The sequence below is a fragment of the Eutrigla gurnardus genome (genome assembly GCF_963514095.1).
Source record: "Eutrigla gurnardus genome assembly, chromosome: 19".
NCBI classification, from domain to species: domain Eukaryota; kingdom Metazoa; phylum Chordata; class Actinopteri; order Perciformes; family Triglidae; genus Eutrigla; species Eutrigla gurnardus.
In genome coordinates, this window is record NC_139930.1 from 5361992 (window position 1) to 5378461 (window position 16470).

General features: G+C 41.9%; 1 protein-coding gene across 1 annotated transcript; it reads right to left on the reverse strand.

Annotated features, from left to right (window-relative positions):
* Positions 1–1446: 1446 nt before the first annotated feature.
* fech (ferrochelatase) lies at positions 1447–15929 on the reverse strand. Its single transcript, XM_084035301.1, has 11 exons — positions 15737–15929; positions 13536–13626; positions 11732–11851; positions 10398–10546; positions 9345–9479; positions 8837–8943; positions 8368–8466; positions 8139–8246; positions 5871–6035; positions 5133–5192; positions 1447–2644 (listed from the first exon to the last, which is right to left on the reverse strand). The coding sequence occupies exons 1-11, from the start codon at positions 15774–15776 to the stop codon at positions 2507–2509; spliced, it is 1212 nt and encodes a 403-aa protein (XP_083891427.1). The 5' UTR covers positions 15777–15929; the 3' UTR covers positions 1447–2506.
* Between the last annotated feature and the right edge of the window lie 541 nt (positions 15930–16470).

Below are 16470 nucleotides of genomic sequence, written 5' to 3' on the forward strand. Positions count from 1 at the left end.
CTGCTCGTCAACAGGCGTCCATGGCCAAGTTCACAGCAGGAACATGTCAATTCAGATTTCAGGGTGCATTCTTCCCGTTAGCATCGTGGTTAAGCACATGTAAAAATGAACAAAGCACAAGTCCAGTATTTCTTGTTAGCCAGTGTAAAAGGCACATTATCATGGCATAATTGGACAAAAACAGTAGAGGGGGTCAGAGGTCAAAGGTCAAGTTACTACCCATAAAAAGTTTTATTTGGATATTTAACATAATTAGGGAGTCTTATCCCAAATGGGATGAAACCTTTGAACTTCAAGACATTTGCTTTAGCTGTAGCACCTGATGGCGACCTCACCTATCTGTTAATTAGATTGGGTTTTTACAATTAATTACTGCAATGTGATCAGGGAGGTGCGAGTGGATGTTAAAAAAAAAAAAAAAAAAAACTGCATTGAGGTTGAGGCAAACTTAACTTAATCTACGTTAAAACTTAACTCTAGAGCTGTTTTCACACCAAACACCAGGCAAACTGTCCGTGCATCGGGATTGCATACAGACTCAGACGCAAAGATGTGAACAGCGGCGGCGTTTGATTTTCTGGTGTATCCGTGATGACTTAAACGTTCCGGTCAACTTCACGCAAGGTGAAAATTTGCTTTGCATTTGGTGTGAATATGGCATAATCCTACACTTTTCTACGTGCTACTTCTCTACACAGCATCTTTTTAATTCAACGCCTACTGTGTCTTGTTATTAAAGGACAATTCCATGCTCTTTTTAACGCTCTTCCAGCATTCCCTGTTTCCTGCTCTTATCACAACTACAATTCTCATACAACCAGAATCGTCCCATCACATCAAACTGAAACTGTTAGGCTTACACAGTGTGCTCACCATATGGAAAAGGCTTCCCCTAACTGCTAAATATGTCGCAACAAACAAAAACAACATCTTTTCCAATAGAAGGAGGTATTCCATCAGTATTGGTCATAAACAGTAGTATGTGCACATAATTAGCTCAGAGGCTCAAAATGACTCTCAGTCACTAATTGAGTAAATAGTGAGGGGATTCAAAGAGGAGCTATAGACGTCAACACGAAGCAGTTGACAAGGAAAAATAAAGCATTTAATTTATGTCGATGGCGACTGATGGGAAAGTGAGAGCGCTCACTTGAACCAAATGTAATGTATGAGTAATTCCGAATACGTGGCCTTCACTTACATACATGTAGAAACAGAAGCTCGATCTCGAGCCTGAAGGAGATCGTTTCTATAAAATGACGTAGCTTCTGTCTCCTGAACCTGCAGCAGAGTTCGACATGTCTGAATTGTAGTAACCTGAACTCTTCACTGTGTTCATCTTATTCTGCACCAACAAGATTTGCCTTCTCCTCATTGATCGGCCTTGTTCCCGTCAAATTTTTGGGTTTTTGTGAGCAGCTCAATTTTACCTTTTTCGGGTTATGATTTGCTATCGGCAAAGAAAATATTTCTGTTTTTATTTTTTTTTATCTTTGATTTACTATAGAAATCATGCAACATTCTCTCTTTGTTAATCCGTACAGCACCAACAGAGAAGAGATGCAGGATTAATGCGGTTAGTGACTTCTTTGAATCGCTAAAGTAGCTGAACAATTCTTTCAGGTAGCTTTAGTTCCTCTCTGTTAAGAGCAGTGGTGTCCATCTATCAGCCAACAGCACCATTAGCAGCACCAATCCCCAATCACATTGCAGGGATTGCAGAAGAATGGGCGGGGTTACTGGCTGGTGGAGGGAACTAGCCAACCGACCAGACCCCTTGTGAGTGGTGGGGTCCTCGTCGTGGGCTACAGTTATTCATTTAGCACCAGCAAGAAGAAAAAAAAGGGGGGTTTGCAGGGTCTAAGCCAATGGAATGTGAACAATGGGAGCTGCATTAAAAAACAAAAGAAGAAACAAGAGTGCAAGGCTTTTCCCTGTAGCTTTGATGAGAGCAGGTTCTGCAGAGTGTCAGTTCGTTTATCTGCACAGATGTTCACCAAATGGTATCCGCAAATCCCGATCAGGGCGTGTGTTTTAATCGCTACGATGCGGCCGCTGGGAGGCATTTACCGAATCAAGAAGATTCAGCTGATCGAGACGATATTAATGCCAATTCTCAATCTGTCAAATTTGGAGCACACTGAAAACTAAAGTCAGTTATTTCTTGATACAAATTCCATGTAAAGACCCAAACCAAAAATAAACAGATGGTTCTAAATATAGTCTATTCCTCTTAATATTAATAAAACATACAAAATGCTACTGTGTGATGGAGTCACACATTTAAAGAACTCCTTACGTCCGACATGTAGGTACGATAAAACAAACGCATATTCGCGGGCACCATTTGACCGGTTGTTCGTGTTGCGTTTTCGATGTAACTGACACTCCTGTTGGAGAGACGGTGTGCGTTTGTGTGAGTCTTCTGTTTTTCGGAGAAGGGCTTCAGTTTCTTCACAGGAAGCATCGCTGCAGGAAGGGCACCAGAGAGAGAGAGGGTGTGGTTCTACGAGAGCGTCTGACTGGAGAAGAAGGCCTTGGTTTCTCCACAGGTGGGGTTGGTGCACAGCGGGCAGCGGAGGGTCAGCTGGCGGGAGCAGGGCTTGTTGGACTTCAGGTGGGACTGGACCAGGTCTGCCAGAGCCTGGATGGGACGAATGGCATACATTCAATATTAATGCACACTAATACAGTTTGTGTTGGCTCCTACTTTGCTGCTTTCAAACCAGTGTAACTCTGCAGCAAATAGCTCACTTCCTGCACACAAGCTTGTTAAAAGTAGCCTGTGGAGTTTTTAACCTCTAGTTGTGCTATGCAGGTGTTTTTCTGTTAGTGGTAGAGTTATAGATATATATTTTTTTATGTAAACCAGTTTGATATTTAAAGTGGAGCTGAAATGAAAATGGTCTTTTTAACTCTTTGGGATCACATCCCCGGTCATATTGTTCACCCATTTAACGGTACATACATTTCTTCAGATTTTTACATCAAAAACACAATATCTTTCAAATTAAAACAAAATATGATACAGCATGACGTACGTCATTTTAATTTGAAATATCAAGTGTTGAGTTTCATTTACAGAAATGTAACGGCCTTGTATTACAAGGATCAGTCTGGCAGTTAAATTAAATATGACTACAACCAGGAAACGATAAGTCTAGTTGTGCAAAGCATTACAATGGAAACAAGGAAAAAATGTGTTACTAAGTGAGCTTTAAAGCTGTGTTTTTTTGTTTTTTAACATTAGAAAGAGCCGGGCTAGCTGCTCCTCCCTGCTGCCAGTCTTTATGCTACGCTAAGCTAACCAGCTGCTCGCTGTAGCTTCATATTTACCAACAAACATGACACTGGAATCAATCTTTTCATCTATCTCTGGGCATTAACATCAATGTGTGCATTTCCCACCATGTTGAACTATTGTTTAAAAAGCAAAACAAAGTGTATGACAGGACGGCTGCTGTACTACTGTTAGAAATGTACATAATACACGCTGTGAATGCAGGGAATTCCACCGGCCCTCATTGTTTTTACCTGACCTGTGTTAGAGTCCTGCGTTTGGCTGGTCATGGCTATTCCATAACAATATGTGCACATACTTGAGGTTTGTTGTGTTCATGTAGCTCTCCACAACAGAGAGGACACAAACAAATAATCAGAGACAATTCAAGTAGCAATTCGGTGGTTGGAAAGTGTAAATAAATATACAGTAAGTCCACAATTGTGCAAGATTGCAGTCTGAGTGAGGATTTAGCAAAAGACAAAGCCCTGACAGCAGCAGGGCGGGTAGAAATTGTGATTAATGTATTTTTCTTCATTTTCCAGCCGCTGCTGCTGCTCGCAGACGGCAGCAGACTGATGCAACTCACTGAGAAACTAAAACCACACCAAGGAAACCATCCTTCAGTAACTACCAACTAATCATCCTCTGGATATTGATTTATACACTCACACTCCCTCTCTCACACACACACACACACACACTCTCTCTCTCTCTCTCTCTCAGACTGGCGAGGGGTCTCTGAACGCGGCGGGTTTGACCAGCCAGCCAGCCGGGCGATTCAGTTCTACTGTAGTCAGCTCTAAAGGTTCCCATTGATCTGCCCCCTTCCTTTAATAAACCCTACACACACGCACACACACACATGTACACACCCACACACACAAAGCTGGAGGAGTTGACTGTTGTGAGAAAGGTTGCAGGGTTGAGGATGAAGGGAAGGAGGGAGGTCGGACGGGAAAGGAAGGAAGGATGTGAGAAAGGAGGCGAGGGAGAGCAAAAGGAAAGGAAGGAAGGAGAGAGGAATCCATTTATTGACCATCTCCTGCCTGGAGTTCACTTACTTCACAAAACCTTCTGCTGCTGTCTCCTTTTCTATTATTAGAGCTCTGCCTGTCTTCCTGCACTGTTCCCATCCTTTATGTATTCCTCATTACTCTTTTTCAGTCTTTTATCATCTCCACCTTCCTACCACTGAGTTTTACATTTCACTCTCCATCGTCTTCTCTCGAAGCTGAAAGTCTGTTCTAGTTTGTAAAACTCATTCATCAACACTTCGACAGCTACCTACTTTATATGTGTTTTTAGAGGCTCAGTCCCCTCATGTTTTATGTATGAGGTTTGAATTGTGCCATGAATTCCACATGTTTGCCAATTTTAAAGATAATTTAACAGTATCATTTAGTTTAGTGTGAAACCGCTCAGTGAACTACACCAACACAGGCGTTAGCTTAGCTAGCTAGCTAAGTTAGCTACATTCCATCACTAATGTAACCTGATGAGTTTTATCCAGCGACTCTTTTAATCAGCCAGGAAGAGAGAGAAGTAGCGAGGCCTGTTAAGAGTGACGTTACATCCTGGTACCCGACACGTAGCCACTTACCACAGTTTAAAGGATGTCTTCTTTCTAATCACGCATTTCCACAGTCGTATACTTCAACAGCTGGACAACTAAATTATCTTTTGAATTGACAAACATCAAATGTGAAAATTGTGGCATGATTCGTGCAGGATCAAAAAATGATTTGTCTCTCGCCCTTGATGGTCTCATAGGAGTCTACAGGAAGGGGCGGGACTTAGCCTCCCCGTGATGTTTGTGGACACGAGTCGGCTCAGTGTGTGTGAAACGTACCTTCATGAATAGAGGGTTTCCATTCAATGACTCCGCTCTCTTGATGTTCTCCACTCCACACTGAAGACACACACAACAAGTTCTTGTCACACATGCTGCTATAATCGGGCTAAACATTCAAACGCACCGCAGTTCAGGAGGAATAAATCAAACAGGTTAGGTGTTCAAAGCCCAATGCTTTATATCCATCAGATATCATTAAAGTCAAGATAATGAAGAAAAGAAAAAAAAACAGATTGCTCGAGTTAATATTAACAGTAGGTTTCATTTTGGAGTGAAACTCTTCCACTCCCTGTGACAAAGTGAGGACATGTTTGAAAAGAGAGGACAAAGTGAGGACATGTTTGAAAAGTGAGACAAAGTGAGGACATGTTTGAAAAGTGAGGACGTGTTTGAAAAGTGAGACAAAGTGAGGACATGTTTGAAAAGTGAGACAAAGTGAGGACATGTTTGAACAGCGAGGACATGTTTGAAAAGTGAGGACAAAGTGAGGACATGTTTGAAAAGGGAAGGACAAAGTGAGGACATGTTTGAAAAGTGAGACAAAGCGAGGACATGTTTGCAAAGTGAGGACATGATCTTTTAGATAAAGGTTAAGGCTTGGGAATGAAAGGAAAACAAAACTGTGCTCCCTTTTGCTGCATTCAAGGTCACGTCAGAGTTTGGAGCATCTCCTGCTGAACAGCAAACTTTCTGAAGCAAACCCTCTCTCTCTCTAAGTATTCCCCTCGTCCTCACCTCCTCCCCCAGCACCTGTCCATACTCGATGTCCAGCTCGTGGAGCGTCTCTATGTGGTCGGAGGTGAAGGCGATGGGCACCAGCAGGATGTTCTTCTTCCCTCGCTCACACAGGCCTTTAATCACGTCGTCCGTCTGGGGGCCGAGCCACTGCATGGGCCCCACCTGGAGGACCAAACACAAGGTTTAGTTCCACGGTCGGGGAGATTTACGGGCGTGTCGACACAACAGTTCATCTGTCTGGTCCAACCCTTTGATACAGAGCAAATGGTCATGCTCCTTTTTGATTTTAATGACCTCCCCTTTACTGCCACCTTTAGGACAAACTCCACGTTTAACTCCTCTACTGGTGAGGCGCTCAAAACAGCTGAATCGTCACTTTTCAAACTTTAACACTGTCTGTAATGAGCACTGCAGCCACTAGGGGACGTTAGAAGGCTTCATAGGGTGGTGTTTTGGTTGGGTTCATGTGAATCCATCCTGAGTTGTCAACCGAACCCTGGATTGGACCGGACAACCAAAGCAAGACTGCTTGAAAAGGGGGTTTATGATGCAAATCAACATGCATGCACAACAGCGCTGGTAGTTTACCAGACTAATAGGTCAAAGCTGTTACCACTGTGTACTTTGTCAGTGCATTAAGTCTAATAAAGCGGGTGACCTCGATATGAACACATTGACATAAATATACTCATCAGAAGCATTTAAAAGCTGCAGAAAGTCACCAGAAGTTGATTTCCCCATGTAGGTCCTGCTGATGCCGGAGGACAATCACCAAAACTGTCAAATCAACAAGCTACTGTCAACTTCAGCAGAAATAACATAAGACAATGTAGGATTTTCCCCTTGGTCCGGACCAAATGAACCCACCTGCAGGTGTGAAAGCACTAATCTTATTAAACGATGCTTGTGTACGTGGTCCGTTTCCAGGTTTTGTTACGCAGTCACTTCATTTAACATGACTGTCCCATAACCCAATTTCACTAGAACCATCTCAATTTTCATCAAGCAAAATGTATGCCTTCACATAAATTTAATGATGCTATAATAACAGAAAACTTTCTTATGTCTCGACCGGTAAGAGTATGTAAAGACGTCTGGTGTCCCAGTCCTCCTCTATTGTGAACAGCTGATATTGAAACACTTGGAGGTTCCTGCTGTAATGCAGCTGCCGCGTTACATGGACGAGAGGCTCCATCTTGTGGCTTTCAGTGGAAAAGAAACATCCTGTGATAGCAGCACTGAAGTGCAGTTCATCCTGACGAACATGCAGCTACATAGTTATGTATGCTGCAGAGGTTTAAGCTGACCTGCAGCGATGTACAGCATCGGATTGTAAATACTAAGATAAATATGAATATGCGGCTGCACAAACACACAAGTAAAATCCTTTCAGCCTCTACTGGCAGAAACCTGCAGATGTACATGAAAAGTTCTGATTCATCAATATTTTTTACCATCAAAATGTGAATGATAAAGGTGTCGCTCATACTGGTGAACCGCCAGCTGAATGTGCTGCTCCCCTTGGCGTTACAGACCGCTATAGTGAGTTTCAGCTCGTCGTTTAGCCGTCCGACCACAACGTTACTATCGTGGTTCAGTCTCGTAGTGTCATTATCAGCTGTTATTAGAGGAAACACTGTAAAAACCCACCGCACACCACCTGCTTCTGTCTGCTACAGACGGATATTTACCTCACTTATAAACAGGCAACTTCAATTCTCTGTTGATAACTTGTTTCTACTGCCCTCTGGTGGCCAAAACATACAGTAGTGCAGGTTTAAATGTAGGTTTCGTAAATACTGTGTGCCCTCCGATGCAACACTAGAAAACAACTCTGACAATTGTTCCAGTAGGAACTGGTAGTATACTGGTACCCAATAAAAGTTAAGTGTGATGAAATGAGGTTAATGATGCTGCATTACAAACTGACTGTTACAGTACCTCTGCTCGTCTGTGTCAGCAAACACCCACCAAGGTGCCCTTGAGCAAGGCTGTCCTTCCGCTCTGACATCTCTACACTAATGTCTGTAGGTCCTGTGTGTGTATTTGATATCAACACAGTCCGTTATGTCAGTGTTATAAATAAACACTTCCATGTGTGCACACTTTGTGAGGACCAACCTTCCGAGAGAGGACATTTTTGGAAAGTGAGGACATTTATAGCCCTTTGGGACGGACCTCCAAAGACCTGTTCGAGGGTTCAGACTCTGTTTCAAGGTTCAGGTTAGAGTTAGGGTGTGTGTGTGTGTGTGTGTGTGTACGCACCCTGGACTGCCACACTAGTCTGTATGGGTTACAGTGTCCCAGTCTCTCCATGACTCTCTGAACTGTGGCTCCCACTTCCTGAGGATATGGGTCACCTCTGTTTACAACCTGAAAGGAAGAGCGAGAGTGTAGTATTTATAGTATGTGTATCAATCCATCAGTATCAGCAGGAGGTCAGCAGACAGTGGTACAAGTATTACTACCAGTACTAGTACTTCGTGGTACTTACAGCCATGGGGAGTGAGTGTGCCGAGAACAGAATGACAACGTCGTCCCTCTTCTCTTCTGGAAACTTCAGCAGCTCGTTACAGACGTGTTCTGCAAAACACTGCGTGAACACAGAAAATGTGTTGTACTTTATGCATTTTTTCCCTCATTTTCTGTTTTATTTAAATGCAGAAACAGCTTGATGACGGCTTCCCACCATGGGCGCCACATGCTGAGATCGAAAGAAGATCGACAGTCAGGCCTGTTAGTTGCCATGATTACCAAGCATGACCACTTTCAGCTCATTAGTTGCTATAACGACTTTGTCTCCTCATCAATTCATTACCCAATATTTTATTTTTGATTCTCTGTGAGAGGAGAGGGAGCCTAACAGGCACTGTGGACTTACTAACTGTGTGTGTGTGTGTGTGTGTGTGTGTGTGTGTGTGTGTGTGTGTGTGTGTGGGTGTGTGTGTGTGGGTGGGTCTAACCTCCACCAGCAGAGGGTGTGTGGGCCAACGGTCGATGACACTCCAGCGCATTTTTGGCCTGTCTCCTCTGTTTCTGTAGTAACGGTAGATGGCGTTCAAACTGCTGCCTGTTTACATGACGAACAGACAAAAAACATTCATTATACAAATATGTTTCATTTCTTCAGTTTTCAAATTAAAAGAAGAGAAGCACATAAATAATCAGTCTTTTGGGTTTGTAGGGATTCATTATAATGTCTGATCCATTTTTCCCATGTGTACTATCATGTGTATGTGTGTGTGTGTGTGTGTGTGTGTGTGTGTGTGTGTGTGTGTGTGTGTGTGTTTATCAGAGGCTAACAGCAATCTGGGTGTGGGGACACCAACGGCCACAAGTCTTTTATCTAACGATTTTTATCTTCAATCAATTCAGCACATGTGATCTACTTGTGAACAGAGTGAGAGAGAATCCTCCATACTGCTCCTGTTTCATGATGGGTCCTGCATCTGTGCTGTGTGTGAGGGTCACCTGTGGTGGAGCAGCTGTACTGAGGATACTGTGTGAAGGCCACGGCTCGCTCCACTCCGTCTTTCTCCATCTCTTCGATGGCTTCCTCCGTCAGCGGCTGAACGTACCGGAAACCGATGTAGAACTTGTGAGGAGCTGAGGAATGAGATAGGTCGTTAAAAACTGCCAACCGTGTAAAATAGACTAAAAAAAACACATTTGTATCACTAAATTAATCAAAATAAACTTGATTCATAGAGTTCTTATAAAAACAAAGTACACAAAGAGGAATAAAATCCCAAGATGAATGATAATATACATAAATGACAAGATAATAATAAAATAATTAAAATATACTCAGGCAACTCAGATCAAATTAGATTATAGATACAGATAAAATTATGTTTTTAGCAGAGACACAGGTTGTGTCCAAAATCACTCACTTATTCATTACTCCCTATACTCCATCATGTATCTATATTTCCTTTCAAATATTTATTGACTAGGGGACTACATAGGGCTTATGTAGGCTGCTCTGTAAGCAGTGTTGGCGTGTATATGTCTAGGACTTTTATTGTGAAAGGTAATAAGGACAGTAGCAGTGTACACTCCTGTTGGCAATGTAGAGGCAGTAAGTGTTTTTCCCCAAATAATAAATAAATGAAAGTGATTTGTGACCGTCTGTGTTATGATGCTGTACTGACATCAAATATATTATTTACAGGCCATCGGTTGTTCACTACGTTACAAGATGCATTAGGGAATAATAATTCTCACTAAACATTCAGACAAAACAGACTAAAACAAATGTTAATACATTTTGTGAAAGGGTTCAGGTCGGTATGCCACTATGCGTGATGAGTTTTCAGACCGTTGTTTTAGGTTGTTATCAGTGAAGAGGTGTGTGCAGGCGTTTATAGAGACACTCCTTCACTGTGTCACTATCTGCACCTCACACACTGCGCTGCCAACAAGGGAGTCCACCTGACTTCCTGGAGTCTACAACTACGTCAAAGTCTCTATTTGAAGTGAATAACTTCAGGAGGCAGGATGATCCCTCTGGGACCGTCTCACCTGTATCCGGGCTCATCTCGTCCAGCAGCTTCACCATGCCCTCCCCCTGCATGGAGGTCCAGTGTTTGATGGGCGAGCCTCCTCCGATCTTGCTGTACTGCTCCTGGATCTTTGGCGTGCGACGCCTGGCGATGAACGGGCCGAGCTTACTGCGGAGCAAAGATTTAAGAGTTTCAACCACAGCTACTCGCAGACTTTATTACAGTACAATAGATTTAATAAGAGTAGATCAATATTGAGAGGCGGCCATCATGGGACTGAATTGTGGGAAAAAATATGATCGGTTATCAAGAGACAAATTATGTTTTGATCCAGTGTGAATTGTGCCTGAACTACACATATGATGTTTGTCAATTGTAAAGATAATTTTGTTGAAGCTTAATGCTATGTTCACACCAAATATGAAGCAAATACATACATGAAGTCAATGCAAAGACGTGAGTTCAAATATTTCAACTCAAGGGAAATATTCTTGTGACGCTTGTCAGCTCTACAATAGTAAAATATCTATCTAAATGAACAAACATCATGTGTGTAATTCATGGTACAATTCAGACAGGATTAAAAAAAACATACTGCATGTCTCCCGCCGTTCACCAATGTATCTATAGTCCTGAAATAAGACCCCATGAGGGAACCCAGAGCAGGACATCACCTCTCAATAGACATAAAAACACCAAAACCAAAAGACAAACTGGTTCAACTCAGTACCCAAATGTATATGCAAATATTTGACTTCCTGTCAGCAGTCGTTTCACTGTCAGTTATGATGTAACGCAGCAGAGCAACATGACCCAACAACCTTCTCCATTTCTCCTCTTCTGTGTCTGTCAGCTTTACATATGTGTGTATATGTAATATGTATTACCATTAACAATTGTGTCAAAACTACATTTGTTTGAAGTGCTTATAGTGAGTGAGTGTGTGTGTGTGTGTGTGTGTGTGTGTGTGTGTGTGTGTGTGTGTGTGTGTGTGTGTGTGTGTGTGTGTGTGTGTGTGTGTGTGTGTGTGTCCAGCCTATCATTATATCAGCTGTGCTTTCCACTCTGCGTTTGCAATGTTATTTTTAGCTGTATAACAGCTAATGCAAGTCCCAGGCCAGGGTTAGTGTCCTCAAACAAACTCATACAAAATGTTGCACTTGCTTATTAACGTAATGCTGATAAATGTGAGGTTTAAAAGACTTGCATGCACTGTTTTGTCCTGAGAAAGATATCAATTATGCTGCAAACGTTCAAACAACTGAGTTATTCACATAAAGACAATATTCTAACTGTCTGTCTGTCTGTCTGTCTGTCTGTCTGTCTGCATTAGTGTGTGTCCATGGCACATACTTCTGTACGGGGAGTTTCATCAGGTCTGTGTCCATGAAGAGCCGCAGCAGGAAGTCATGAACGTCTTCTAGTTTCTCAGGTCCTCCCATGTTCAGCATCAAGATGCCGGTCTTTGGTTTCCTGAAGGCACCACACATTCAGAATCAATAATTCATGATTAACAATGCCTCGACTTCACGCAATAAATATTTTGAGTTTATTGATTACGAATAACAGTTAATCAATTATTCTTTCTATAACAAAACATTGCATTATCGTTTGCATAGATTATTGTAGACTATTGGTAGCCAATGCTATTATGCTAACACAAAACACAACTCACACAATATTTATGTGTACAAATATGTAGTTTTTGTTGTGCTTTTCAACCAGTTTCATCGTATGAAAGATTTGAACTTGAGAGCTCTAAATGTAAAAGTAGTGGAAGCGCCTAAAGTACGTTTGTACTTCCAGCCAGTGATGTAAATGTTAGCTATAAGCAGCTAATGTTAGCTTGGTCTGTCAGCCGTGATGCTAACATCAATTGAAGCACCCAAAGTAAGCTTGTTATATTAACGTTAGCTAATGCAGCTGTTGTTAGCTTGCTGTATCGGGTGAAACTCATGCCAACTCAGCTTGTGTAATTAACTTCCAGTAGCTAATGTTTGCTTTCGTAAATCTCATTTGCATTTCTTGGAAGGAAAACAACCACGTCTGTCTCTGATTCAGTTAAAAAACGTTTACAACTCGTTTAACCTTTACAGCAGGATTCCTTCTGTTTTTCACGGTGAGGACAAACGGCAATAAAATAGCATAAATGCAAGACAAGCAATAAGATACGTTGGTAAGATGAAAGCAGTGCTAAACAACGAACCAATTTTTAAAAAATGGCGACGAAAATAAAAATTAAAAAAAGTTGTTCATTACGTTACAGAGACATACAGAACTCCAAGGTTTTTTTTTTAATCATGTCATCTTGTGAAATTCATGCTAGTTCCTGCCGCTAATGTTAGCTTGTAGTGCAACTCATTAAATTAAATTAACACTTGTATGTTTTTCCTCTCAGTCAAAGTTGAGCTCGACGTGTCAGATAAGGAAACTAACGTTAGCTCAAGTAGCTAATGTTAGCTTGCTGCACCGACCTCAAGCAGCATTAGCTCATTGTGTAAAGTGAAATAACTTAAGCTCAAGCAGCTAATGTTAGCTTGTTTGGTCGGCTTACAAAGCCGACGTCAGTCAGCCGACACTCACTAAGTTTCACTCTTGGACTCGGGATGCAACGATATATTGTAAGGTTTTAGCACGGATCATGATTAACACTCACACTTATGCCAGGAGACCTTAGGATTTATGATAATCTTAATTAAGATTATTTTCTTTTCACTACAAAGAACGTTCACTAAGAAAAGATGTGTTTATGTTATCTGTGATGCATTAAAATATTGGTTTCTTGATAAAATGTTCAGTGGTACCAGCAGGTTTTAGTGCCATTTCAAGAGCTTTAAACATATTTTGATGTTATTTTGGCAGGATAATTGGGACATACAATTTTCACATCGTCCCGTGTCTACCTAAGAAAACTCCACAGAGAACCTTTGAGTTGCTGTTTAAGTACCGAGCGGAGGGGACCACACCAGACAAACACCAGGCAACTGTCCGCCACAGATGCTCAACAACGGCCCGACAATGACAGCATGTTGTCTCGTTGTGCCGGGTTCTCTGAAGCTGCTTCAGCAGGGGACATAGAGCTACTGATCGTATTTATGTACATCTACATCCACTTAACGTGTTGCCAGACTGGTGTGTGTGTGCGTGAGGGTGTCACCTGTTGTCCTGCGTTTCTGGAGTCGCAGTCTGGGCCAAAGCCGCGGCGGCGGAGCGCCTCCTGACACTCAGGCCGACACCGCTCCTGGCAACTAAATCAGAAGAAGAACTCAGGTTATCTATTGAATCAGAATTAGATTTATTACCAAGAAAGATTTTACACCAACGAGGAATTTGTCTCGGCGAATAAGGTGCAAACATTGTACACACATACAACAATAAACAAACAATGACTATACTATATAAAATATAAACAAACAGGGACATAAAGTGTGGAATGACTGATAAATAAAGATGAAAGAGTTGTACAGGAATGTGCAAAAAAAAGAAAAGAAGAGATAAGAGAAAAGTAATAATTACTGGACAAGCATGTTGTTTTCCCACATCTGACAATTTCATCCTCTAAGATGTTCAGTGTCGAAACCAAACGGGACCTCACCACTAGCAACTACATAACAATGATGATTTATAAAAAGTTGTGCTTTAGGTCTGTCTGCAAGACATGTAAACAACTTAAAATGATGTTTTCTGAATGGAGTCTTGATTGTTGGGTGCTATGCCAACATTGCAGCTGCTCCATAAACACTTAAAATAAGGTAATCTCGACATAAATACAACAGCAACCTTTTTCTTTGAACCATGCAACTAAAGGAAGGGGAGGCAGAAAAGCATAATAGGTCCTCTTTAATATTAACTGATGATTACATATAATCCTATCGTGTTTCCCTCTTCCCTTTCTCAGCAAATTGAGTTGTTGTATCATTTGCTTGACCTTCTCCAGCTCTGAGTCAGAGGCGATTCTAGAGTCTGTTGGGGCCCCAAGCAAAATTTTCAGTGGGGCCCTTCTGACTAAACAATAACAATAATAATCTTCTAAATAATCTGACGCCAACGAAAGATGTATGAAACCAACGTTTTTTATATTCAAAATGTCCATTGTGGTGTTTAGCGGCAGCGGCGGCGGCGGCGGGGGGGGGGGGGGGGGGGGGGGCCTGGGGGCATCAAATTGATTTTTTAAACATTCATAAAACAGCCCTCGGGCCGAGTCTCGGGGGCCCCCTGGCAACTCGGGGCCCCAAGCAGTTGCCTGCCTTGCCTGTTCACAAACAGCGCCTCTGCTCTGAGTAGCCACTTCATTACAGTTTACTTGGCAACCGAATACAGCAACCGCACAGCTGAAGAGTTTTAACCATGCACATTGCACAATGACTGTTTTGAGTGTACGATTATCTTCTGATATGACACCAGGCTTCAGAGCAGATTCTTACCTCACGCTATGAGAATCTAAATTCATCTTCGACCACATCATTTAGTTTGGTTTTGTGTGTGTCTTCTATTATGCAGCTAAAAATGGATCTGCAAACTGCATTTAGCTGAGCACCCCTATTGTCACCGACTTAAATCAATTCACCTCGTACCTTGACTTCTAGCCTGATACGGTCTTCTTTACTTTCATAACCTAAGCTGCAGTACCACGACGCGCCGCCAGGAGGCCAACTGTGATTATGCAAGTTCACAATGCTGGAATTGTGTAACTCCCTATAAATGTTTAGTTCTTTCTTTCCCGCCGTGAAAACGTGGGTTGTTAAAGGCCACGTGCACTATTTACGGGTCATTAGCTGATACTAAATGCAGCGCAAGTAGGGGATAAGTCCATTATGTAACATTAACATTAAACTGTTACCTACAGTAATGTTGGGCTGCGTCAAAATAACGGCAGTTAGCGACTGGCTAGCAACGGAAACACCGCGGTTAATCTGTAAAATAAAAGCACAACAATTCTCACCTTCCAGCATCTTTTAGGATTTCGACTTGACCAAATTGCAATCGTGGGCTAGGAACACATTATCGGAGTCGTTAAATAAAGACTACGTTGATTGCGGTGATGTAGAAGTAAAAAAACACAAAGATGTGACAGCGGGGATTATATTGTGAAAGTCTTGAGAGGAAGTTGAGCTGCCACGTCCTAGCTAGCTAACTCCCGTTTACGAAACGGTAATACCAATGTCAACGTGTTGTTGAGTTTTTACTACGTTAGACCAAAAAACGCCACTCCATCACTCAATACAGTATATAAAGTGCATAAAGGAAGCAGAGGAGCACAGTTTTCTCCGCGAGTTTAAATTGCGAGCTACATCGTGAAACTTGAAGGTATCCGTGCGCGGCTTTGACCAGGCTACCTTAGCTCACAGTCACACTCACATTGGATCATGCGACCGGCGCTGCCCAGGACTGTCATCATGGTAATTTCCTGCTTTCGCCGCCGATAAAGGTCTCTGTTCCCACTCAAATGAAGGCTGTGTACTTGTTCTCTCAGCGGCTGGTTCCCCGAGCGTTTCCCCTCTGTGAGACTCTCTGTACAGACCGATGTGTGAGGCAGATTCCTTCAGCTACCACTGGCTGGCTGTACATCGCCTGTTAAATTTACTAACGATAGCTCCACTACTTCCGGTCTGGGGTTTCAAAATAGGACTACTGATGACGAGCGTGGGGTGATGCAACATTTTAGAAAAATAATTACCTATTCGTGACCATTTTACTAATGCTTTATTCACCTGCTAATTTCTAGTAATTAAATCATTGATTTTCTAATTTGTAGTTGTAGTTAGTCAGTTATTAGCCTAGTATGTTTATATGTTCTCTGTTGTCTGTTTCCATTGTGAAAAACAAGAACACAGTCATTTCAGAAGTAAAAACTTGAATGACTTGAATAAAGAGAACAAGTTGAAAAATAAATAGAAATAGACAGGGGAAAAATATAAAATATAAATATTTTCGAATGTATGGGGATACACAGAAACCAAATTAGAAATGTCTGTACAATAACATTTAATTTAGACATTTAATAAGCAAAATTAGGACAAATTGCTCTATTTAGCCTACCTCTTCTATTAACGTTTAACCAATGTTGCTAGACTGAAAGTGTATTAAAAGTA

What these genes read in the sequence shown, in the direction of transcription:
- fech (XM_084035301.1), bottom strand. Translation starts at nt 15,776, where the DNA reads ATGATGACAGTCCTGGGCAGCGCCGGTCGCATGATCCAAT. An exon ending in CGAGATGAGCCCGGATACAG is followed by an intron (nt 9,480 to 10,397) that starts GTGAGACGGTCC and finishes CTCATTCCTCAG; the next exon opens with CTCCTCACAAGTTCTACATC. An exon ending in CACACCCTCTGCTGGTGGAG is followed by an intron (nt 8,467 to 8,836) that starts GTTAGACCCACC and finishes GTGTTCACGCAG; the next exon opens with TGTTTTGCAGAACACGTCTG.